Genomic DNA, 10,449 nt, shown 5'->3' with positions numbered 1-10,449 from the left:
ATTCTCCCTCATCCCAGCATGTTGCTTTTCTTTGCAAGTCATTGCAACAAGTGCTTTACTCTAACTTTTTGAATGTAAGGTGACTGACAAACTTTTCAATATCATTGAGACAAAATCCCACTCTTTAAACATTTCCATCATGACTTGATTAAAACTCACTCTTACAAGAGAGGCTTTATCTCCAAAATCCCCCTAGTCACTGACAGTGAGGCACTCTAGGCTTACACAAGTCGCATGTACAGTTGAAGTCAGAAGTTTACATACACTCGGGTTGGAGTCGTTAAAACTTGTTTTTCAACCACTCCAAAAAATATTGTTAACAAACTATAGTTTTGGCAAGTCGGTTAGGGCATCTACTTTGTGCATGACTCAAGTCATTTTTCCAAAAAGGTGTTTACAGATTATTTCACTGACACACTATCACAATTCCAGTGGGTCAGAAGTTTACATACACAAAGTTGAGTGTGCCTTTAAACAGCTTGGAAAATTCCAGAAAATTATGTCATGGCTTTAGAAGCTTGATAGACTAATTGACATAATTTGAGTCAATTGGAGGTGTACCTGTGGATGTATTTCAAGGCCTACCTTCAAACTCAGTTCTTCTTTGTTTGACAGCATGGGAAAATCAAAAGAAATCAGCCGAGACCTCAAACAATTGTAGACTTCCACAAGTCTGGTGCATCCTTGGGAGCAATTTCCAAATGGCGGAAGGTACCACGTTCATCTGTACAAACAATAGTACGCAAGTATAAACACCATGGTACCACGCAGCTGTCATACCGCTCAGGAAGGAGATGCGTTCTGTCTCCTAGAGATGAACGTCCTTTGGTGTGAAAAGTGCAAATCTATCCCAGAACAACAGCAAAAGACCTTGTGAAGATGCTGGAGGAAACCGGTACAAAAGTATCTATATCCACAGTAAAACAAGTCCTATATTCGACATAACCTGAAAGGCCGCTCAGCAGGAAGAAGCCACTGCTCCAAAACCTCCATAAAAAAGCCAGACTACGGTTTGCAACTGCACTTGGAGAAATGTCCTCTGGCCTGATGAAACAAAAATACAAAAACATCATGAGGATATATTGAAGCAACATCAAGACATCAGGAAGTTAAAGCTTAGTCGCAAATGTGTCTTCCAAATGGACAATGACCCCAAGCATACTTCCAAAGTTGTGGCAAAATGGCTTAAGGACAACAAAGTCAAGGTATTGGAGTGGCCATCACAAATCCCTGACATCAATCCTATAGAAAATTTGTGGGCAGAACTGAAAAAGCATGTGCGAGCAAGGAGACCTACAAACCTGACTCAGTTACACCAGCTCTGTCAGGAGGAATGGGCAAAAATTCACCCAAGTTATTGTGGGAAGCTACCCAAAACATTTGACCCAAGTTAAACAATTTAAAGGCAATGCTACCAAATACTAATTGAGTATGTACACTTCTTAACTAAGGTGTATGTAAACTTCTGACTTCTGTATATTGCAAAAGAAAACAGCTCATTTGATCTCATCACTGAGGCAATCAAAACACTACTTGTTACAGACTCAAATCACACGTTGATACAATTATAATCCGTTTTTACATCAGAGCCTGTATTCGTAAAGCATTAAGAGTAGGAGTGCTGATCTAGAATCCGTTTTGCCTTGTCTGTCACAATGAATAAGATTGCATGGACAGGAGGAACTGATCCTAGATCAACACTCCTACTCTTAGATGCTTTATGAGTACAGGCCCAGGTTGGGTGTGTGACTCAAAGAAAATGTATTTTATTCCAGTTCATGAAAATCAACATCACAATTGTGTCATGGCTTGTACAAATGGGGGCTATATTGTTTCCTTCACTGTAGAGATCTGCAGTCTTTGTTTGTAGTAAATACAGTGTGCATATTATGGGGGACAATACAAATCTGAGATTGGTCAAAAATGATCATTCTTAAATGTAAATATTCTAATACTGCTGCATTTTGCCTCCTCTCCCAGAGGTTTATCCAGCACAAAGGTATACAATGCAGGTCCTTTGTTCCAAACCAGCCCCTATCCACCCAGAGCACTTCTGTAAATTAAAGGATTGGACAGTTATAAGCAATATAGTAATACCTCCACTTTGCCCTCTGGTAGGCTACGCTGTAACTTCTCACATATTAGTATCCACTCCAATACATTTGGATTTAGGGTACATCAGCATATGCTTGCACCTGTCCAATCCATTCCGATCTACAGAAGTGCCTTTAGGTGGTTAGAGGATGGCTTGTGATTGGTGTGGGACTGCTTCCTAGTAGTCTGAGGTCAGGGTTCGGGTTTGTATGAGGAGGGGGGGTTGGTCACGGGGGGGCTCTGCTCGGTGGCGGAGGCTGGCGAGGGGCAGATGGCGGTAGGGGACTCCTTCTGGACTAGCTCTGGGTCATCCTGGCCCGCCTGGGGAGGATGCACCAACACTCGGTCGATGATCCCAAAGTCCTGTGCCTCAATGGGGCTCATGTAACGATCTCTCTCCATCACACTCTCTGGGAGAAAGAAAACAGAAGGGAATAATTGTATGGTTATGAGTTTTGGTGAAAATGTGCGACACATTGGTGGTGGCTGAGGTGAGTTCACTCTTACAAAGTGCTTTGAGTGAGGAAGGACTCAATCATCAAATCACTTCACCTTGAAATAGTGCTTGAATTTAGTTAGGAGTCACTAATTCATATGTGACTCAGAGGCTATGGTACATTTTCCATCAGACAATATTAAGACATTTTGAAGTATTTTTTATTGGAATATTACTGTTGCATATTGGGATGTGCTTGGAAATACACTTAAGTACTGTCACGTATTAGAAAACACAAAACAAGTATAATTTCATGCATTTGAACCCAGGTCTGTGTGGCCCTACGGGTATTTGAAATAAGACTAAACAATGTAATCAAATCGTCCCGCCCCCCTGGATGCCTTTTCCCCAGAGCTAAACAACCAAATCAAATTCTGTGCATATTGTGTTAGTCTCTGCCTCATCTTTATGAGCAGCTGAAATAAAAACCCTGCAGCGACTTAAAGCCAGACTACTGGACTGGATGCCTTAGCTACTTACCTATATGTGTCAACAGCTGGCCAGTGTGTTTAGCGTAGAGTTGATTGATCTGTTTCTTTAGCTTCATGATCTCCTCAGCCTGAATGGCGATGTCTGTAGCCTGACCCTAATAACACACAGGATAAAGAAGACAGATGTTATGTAAAGCAACTGACAACTGAGGTGTCAAATTACTTAACTCATATTTACATGCCCAATCACAGGTCTGGCTTTTGATGGCAACACAAGCTCAACCAACACCTGTACCAGGTTCTCTAACCCCCCCTCCCCCTTATCCCCTTACCTGCCTGACTTCAACCTGTCCCCCCCAGCTATTCCTGCTGCCTCCCTAGTCCCATTACCCCTTTCCATCCTTACCCTGGCTCCTCCGGAGGGCTGGTGCACCATGATGCGGGCGTTGGGCAGGGAGTGCCTCATGCCGGCCGTGCCCGAAGCCAGGAGAAGACTGCCCATGCTGGCCGCCTGGCCCACACACCACGTGGAGATTGGGTTGAGGATGTACTGCATGGTGTCGTAGATGGCTAGGCCTGCCGTCACAACACCGCCTGAGGGGGAAAAGAGGATAGGAGAGGAACATCATGGTGAACCAGGATTAATGTTTGTTGGATTTAGTTCATCGATGTTCCTCTTCTCCCAGACTTTTCTATCTCTCCATAAAGCTGGAATCCATAGCGGTGAACCTGCCATGTCCATTTGCGATATTACAACAAAGACGTTACCTTCAAACAAACACTTTTTTCCATCTGACATCATTGCACGCACAATAGAACCAAGTATGTACGATTTTTTTTTTACCACAATGCTGGATGCTCATTTCCTCAAAACAATAATACATGCGCCTGGGCCTGTTGCACCTATCATGGATCTCAGCTTTAACGTTAACCTAATGAAGTTCATTTGAAGTCTAGGTAAAAAGAGTTTCTGACTGCACCCTTTATCTCCTATTACTGTCATCTGATCCATATGTCACTTGTGTTCTCTCGGTCTCTTTCCCCTCCAAGAAACATGCTTTTTAAAGTAACCATCCCTATTCCACCAACCATCCCCTGCACCACCATCTGTTCCTCTTTGTGGGAGGTCCCCCTCTATTCTCCTCCCCTATTCTCTTACCAGGACTGTTGATGTACATGTGGATGGGTTTGTTGTTGCTCTCTGACTGCAGAAAGAGTAGTTGAGCAATAACCAGACTGGCCACAGAGTCATCAATCTGAAAAAAGGCAGGGGGAGAGGAGAGAGATTAACAAATGAATCTTAACTGCAACAGCAGACTCAGAAATCCAGATGTTTTAATCGGTGTGGGCTTACTTCGATTATGACCTTGCGCCGATAAGCAGAGTAAGTTGTATACATTTATTGTTTTACCTTTTATTTAACTAGGCAAGTCTTAAGAACAAATTCTTATTTACAATGACAGCCTAGGAACAGTGGGATAACTGCCTTGTTCGGGGGCAGAACAACAGATTTTTACCTTGTCAGCTCGGGGATTCCATCTAGCAACCTTTACTGCCATAATCAGTTTCATATCCAATTATTAGTGTGCATGTAAACATACCCAATGTCTCCTGGTGTAGGTTTTGAATCCCAAACTACTACACACACAGACTTACTGGCCCTATTACACCGACAGTGACACACAACTAGACTTACCGGCCCCGATACACAAACGGTGACACACAGCTAGAATTACCGGCCCCATTACACAGACAGTGATACACAGCGAGACTTACCGGCCCCATTACACAGATGATCCTCTCCCTCAGAAGACGAGAGTAGATGTCATACGCACGCTCTCCTCGACCCTAGGAAAGAAGAGAAAGACAAGGAAAAGGAATGAGGGGAAGAAAGAGGAATATCTTTGAACATTGGAAAGCAGCTAGAATAGCAAGGACCAGGAACTGACAGGTGAAACCCACTAACTAAACCGTTCCAAACTAAGAGTGAATCAAGTTGCATAGAAATGTTGCAGTCCTACATAGAACTCTGTTGGGGTTCCAATTCTTACCGTCTGCTCCACAACGATAGGTACGAGAGGACTCCTCCATTGAGCACTGTGGTGAATGGTCCTGCGTGACTTTAAAGCTGTCACTCCACATTGTAACACCCTCTAAAATAGGGGGATAGAGAGAAAAAGTTAACATTTGTCTCTAAGATCTTAACCTAAGTGTTGGGCAGGTTATTTCAATAATGATATTTTAAAGTTATATTCAGAGATAGCATGGTTATTTTTTTTCCAACTCTGGCCCCTTGAAGTGTGTTCAAGACAAAGCTATCAAATGTATTATGATCTTACATCAACTCTGAACATTACACACACTTTAGGAAATGCTACAGTTACTCATGATTTCACATTAACAGTTATGAAAATGTTGACAGGGGTTTCCTTAAAAATTAGTCATTAAATTTAGCTAGCTGGAGATGGGAATGAGTTAGGTTAGCTACACAATTTGTCACGTTACACAAGTGTGGCTAGCCAGTTAGCTTTAATCGTCGCAGGTGCATGATGCATTCTATTAATCTGATTCGAGAATGCACCGCTGAGACAGCTAATAAACATTTGCACATTGTAATCTATATAGTTTACAACACAAACGATGCATTTCCAAAATATGTTTTCACCATTTATCTCCAATACTTACTCGTATAAGCATTGTGATGTCTTGTAATGTGCAATCCCCTTTGTTTGACCCCAATTTAACCGGAAACAATTCTAATTTGAGCGTCGAACTGTTCCTGAAGTCGCTGAGCAATATTCCTCTGTCATGTGACGAGTTTGTGTTTACAGCCTCGAATATGACGGCGCTAGATGGCAATGGTGCACAAGCAAAATCCACTAACATAATACTACAGTATTGCTTACCGTTGCCTTGATAGTTTTCAGATACCGACTATTTTTAAAATACAAAAGCCTACTTGATATATAAATAATTATACTATTGAATAATAATGTGACGATTAAAGCTTAAAATTAAATGTCATTAAAATATAGAAATGTGGTGTTGAAGAGCCAAAACTCGTGACATTGTAGATGGGGGTCTCTATAAATAAATATTTTAAAAAAGGAGCACATGACGAGACTGTATTTCGCTAATGATATCCTCGTGGTTCTGGGGTTGTTTAGAAAAAAATATCTTTATACAAAAGAGCGCCAAGACCATTCTAATAAAATACGTTTCCTTTGATTTACTTCACCATAGCCTACTGTAGGTCTAGAAACCAGTGTATTATTGGCGACACAATATAAAACCCAAAGGAACATTTAATTTTCAGAAAATAGCCCATTAATTTGTTTAACTGACTGATCTATTATTATTATGTGGTTGTTGCTGTTGTTTTTTACATGTACACATAAGTGCCTCTCCTGATAACCATCTTTAATTAGGGGCCATTCTGAAAGCAGTGGGGAGAACATTGCGCAAAAAGAGCGGTGCGTTTTTTCAGAGAGAGGGGGAGCACTTGAGTCGCAGCGGCCTCATCAGAAAATCTCGTTCTTTCAAGTGATAGCCGGACACTTTCACTTGGCCGTTGGACAGACCTCGCAGACATGTCGAATAACAGCGCAAACAGCAGCAACTTGGTTATAGCTCAGAAGGTGGTAAAACAACTTCGCCTAGAGGCGAGTGTTCGCAGGATCAAGGTAAAGACATTACATTCAGAAAGACTGATCAAAAACTGTTCTGCATTTGGTGTGACTGGCTGACTTGTCAACATGGCCCTTTGGTAACTATTGAAAAGCTATAGATTATGTAAAGTTTGACTATTTTATGGGAAGCATCGCGTTATTTGTTACAAAATGCTGTTCCACTGGAACTATGCCATCTGTTTGCAGAATTGTAACTAACTGCAGCGCTGTCCCGTAGACTAACGGAGTAGCCCGTAAATTGACGTGCTCAATCGAGCGCCGCCTTTCACCTGTCATGTTACCGAAAGAAAAACGTAAGATTATAATGTGGTTCTAGTATTGCTGTATGCATAGGTGTTATGGCAAGTCTAGGCTACTCATCAGCTCTTCAGTTAGTTTAACGCCGTTTTGAATGGATATATTTAAGATATATTTAGAAGTTAACGATGTGCTGTTAATTGTGCTCTAAATTAATCGTGTGAAATATGAAGATTTCCTGCAGTAGGCTGTGTTGTCCGGAGAAAGCAAACAGCTCGTAGGTTAGTTTCCGCGAATGCTGCAGCACAGTGGTGGCCTTTGTTGATTGTGGCTGTGACAGTAGTGCGATTGTTGGCCAAATTACTCCTTTTAGAGGAGAAGATTAATCCGCAGACCTTAAACCACCCTGTAGCACTCAAGCATACTGTGCTTTGAAGGGCATATGAGAATGCAGAAAAAAATATAGGATTTTATCTATAGCCTATGAGATACGTTTATATCATATTATCAACTAACTAGATAAATAATAAACTCAATGCATAGCCCATTTGTGACTTGGTCCTAAAGTGCCATCTTGTGTTAATGGGGACAATGTTATTACAATGTTATGACAACTGTTATAGACTTCCCCCTTGAAACAACCCTCTAGTAAAGTACCAGATCATTATGCTATTGCTGAGTCAAGTCCTAGGTTAGGATTAGGAAAATAGCTGATCATTGCTCAGTTTCTCTCACAGTGTGAGCTTGGAGCATATTACTTTAGGTTCAGTAAACTGAGTATCAGTAGGAGTTTTGTGGCAGAGTGAAAGTGTTGGCCCCTCTATTTATTGATGCGTGGACCAGGTCTCTCTTGAAAAGCTGAGTTAAAACAAGTAGAAGCTAAGTAGAACAGGATTGAGCTCAATTTACTTGGAACTTCTTTATAGAAAACGCTGTCACTGTCAATGATGACTCGTTCTCATGAATGCCTATGACATTGAGATGTCATCTTTACTGCAGTCTTATGTAGCCTTTATGACACAGAATTAAAGTATAATGGAATTGACAGTGTCTCTGTTTCTACTCTCAGGTGTCCCAGGCAGCAGCGGACCTGAAGACCTTCTGCCTGCAGAACGCCCATAAAGACCCTCTCCTCATGGGGGTGCCCTCCAGCGACAACCCCTTCAGACCCCCCAAGTCCTGCGCCCTCTTCTGAGGTGAGATGACAGTCTGATGTGGTAGAGTAGGCTTCAACTAACTCCCTCTCTATCTCTCTCTTCTGTCTCTTTCTCTAACACACATGTGTGCATGGACACACACTCTCTCTCTCTCTCTCTCTCTCTCTCTGTCTCTTTCTGTCCTGCTTTCTTTCTCTACCTTCCCTCTACCTGTTCCTCACTCTCCTTTTCTCTCTCTGTTTGCTAACCTTTGACCCTTCTGGCTTTGATTGTTACAAAGAGAATGTAACCAATAGCAGCCATATCTCATCTAACTCCTGTGCCAGTGATCTGATCGGACTCTATGCTTTCTCACTGCAGGCGATGGTGATGATGGAGGCTTGTAAAACACGTCTGAACATTCCCCAAGGATGCCTTTCAGTTCCAAGCCCCTGGCGTCTCCTACAGCCTTCCCCACCACGTCCAGTCACTGAAGACCTCAAGGCCAGAACACAATCACAGGCATTAACCCTATGCTGAGTGAGTTTTGACATGTGTTCTGTTCTGTTCTACAGCTCAATAAGGATAACATTTGCAGTCCTTTGTGTGTTGAGATCATTAGAATGAAAGCCCTCCTCAAAGTATAAATATGGCAGTCTCTCCCTGTAGTCTCTACCTTTTGTTACTTTTATTTTACTCAAAGTGAAATTGAACTGTATTAGGTTTTACATATTGTTGTTGGTGAGTCTTTTAAAGTGGTTGACCAAGTGCCATTACATGAGTATAGCCTACCGTATCAATGTTGTGAAGCTACTGTATGTTCAACACACTACAAGATATTACACCCGAGTTTGATCTCAGAGCTTGTTTTTCAAAATGGTGCTCAGTTGGTTGCAAACACAATGCAAAGTTCCACACAAGCTCGCCTTAACACTGTCACTGTGATTTTTGTCAGATGAAATTGTGAAGCATTTCAATAAGTGTAATTTATGATTCTCTGCTAAAAGTGTGGTGACTCCATGAGCCTCAAGAGAATTTAGTCTTTTGACAGAAATTTTGCGCGCATTCTCATGTGTTAAACACTCGACTACACTGTTAAGATCCTCAGTTGACAGTTAAACCACTGTGATGCAACATTTAATTCAAAAGAAAATGGTGTTACTATGTCTTGAAAAGAGTGACTCAGATGTTAGAGGTTTCTTATGGGTGTTGGCATATAGAGATCTCAAACTCAGGTCATGCAAAATATCTGTTTCAATGCTGGTTTTGTGGTGTTGCTCAGTCAACATCAGAATAATGATATGAAGGATCATAACAAGAATATTAGGATTACTGTACTGACACTATAGATAAGTATAATTGCTGTGTATCATCATTATAAATAAGCCTGATCTTAGGACACTCAGTGGAAGGGGACTGCTACTCCATTGGTGCATCTACGTTAAAGTAAGGACACATTCTAAATGGTTTAAAGTCATTTTTCGGGTTCCCCACCCCTTTTACTCTTTGCGTACTGCTTCAAACTAATGTGCCTTAGTATGTGCCAAACCTCTGGTAATTTAAATGCCCCGGTTTTAACACGAGACCTGTTGAGGCCTAAATCTGCAGGACCTGAAGAAGTTGAAAAACAACACCAGAGAATGAGTCATGTTTAGGAACCATACTGTGTTCTTATTACAACATGAAGTGTTGCTAAAAACTGGAGAACAGCCCTTCAACATGTTCCAATACCCAGAAACATGTCTTCAATAATGTCCTCAGACTTGTCCACTGATAGGTGAAAGGACTAGGCCTACATAGATGTTCACAGTACTATTAGTCTTGCCTACCAAGTCCTTTCAAATCAGTGGCCATGCAGGAAAGGAGATGGAGGAACGCAAGCTCTTTTCACTATGGTGACAGAGACTGATCTCTGAATTCCTCTGACGTTATAATAAAGTGAACAGAGAACCTTTGAGGACTACAGTGTCCATAATGCATGGGGAAAGCAGAGCACCTCTTTTTACAAATATTAGTCACTGAAATGCTCTGGTGGATGGATTCATACATGTGGAAAACACTGTCATCCTCTTGTGCCTTAACGTTTATTTTGTTTGTATTTGTCTTAGAATGGTACCATGACATGTATTGACTGAAAAATGTAATAAAATGTATAATTTCACCTTCAACATCGCCTTGAGTCTCATGTTTTATCAAGGAGTTTGTTAAGAGTGCCCCCCTTAAGCTGACTGGCCAGAACACACAAGAGTATCAGGGGTAGGCAACTCCTGTCCTGCAGGGACCTGAGTGTCTGCTGCTTTTCTCTTTCGCCTGGCACTTAATTCATCCACTGATGCCATACCTGGTTTATAAATCAGATGCTGATT

General features: G+C 41.6%; 2 protein-coding genes across 3 annotated transcripts; one reads left to right on the top strand and one right to left on the bottom strand.

Moving 5' to 3' along the window:
- Positions 1-92: 92 nt before the first annotated feature.
- On the bottom strand, positions 93-5,842 carry LOC110486751 (ATP-dependent Clp protease proteolytic subunit, mitochondrial-like). Of its 2 annotated transcripts, none has more exons than XM_021558577.3 (7): positions 5,707-5,842; positions 5,073-5,174; positions 4,798-4,869; positions 4,181-4,277; positions 3,428-3,615; positions 3,071-3,176; positions 93-2,504 (listed from the first exon to the last, which is right to left on the bottom strand). In XM_021558577.3, the coding sequence occupies exons 1-7, from the start codon at positions 5,716-5,718 to the stop codon at positions 2,287-2,289; spliced, it is 795 nt and encodes a 264-aa protein (XP_021414252.1). In that variant the 5' UTR covers positions 5,719-5,842; the 3' UTR covers positions 93-2,286. The 2 variants fall into 2 exon arrangements, with proteins under 2 accessions (XP_021414252.1, XP_090053169.1); XM_090197043.1 differs by having other exon boundaries at positions 4,758-4,869; positions 5,707-5,758.
- Positions 5,843-5,878: 36 nt separating this feature from the next.
- Positions 5,879-10,251, top strand: LOC110486760 (guanine nucleotide-binding protein G(I)/G(S)/G(O) subunit gamma-5). The gene is made up of 3 exons (XM_021558579.3): positions 5,879-6,704; positions 8,017-8,143; positions 8,465-10,251. Exons 1-2 carry the CDS (start codon positions 6,612-6,614, stop codon positions 8,140-8,142), a joined length of 219 nt encoding a protein of 72 aa, XP_021414254.1. The 5' UTR covers positions 5,879-6,611; the 3' UTR covers position 8,143; positions 8,465-10,251.
- The last annotated feature ends 198 nt before the right edge of the window (positions 10,252-10,449 follow it).

Source organism: Oncorhynchus mykiss, chromosome 13 (assembly GCF_057628025.1).
Source record: "Oncorhynchus mykiss isolate SJ-2025 chromosome 13, ASM5762802v1, whole genome shotgun sequence".
Taxonomy (NCBI): domain Eukaryota; kingdom Metazoa; phylum Chordata; class Actinopteri; order Salmoniformes; family Salmonidae; genus Oncorhynchus; species Oncorhynchus mykiss.
This window is presented reverse-complemented; position numbering and strand designations above follow the sequence as displayed.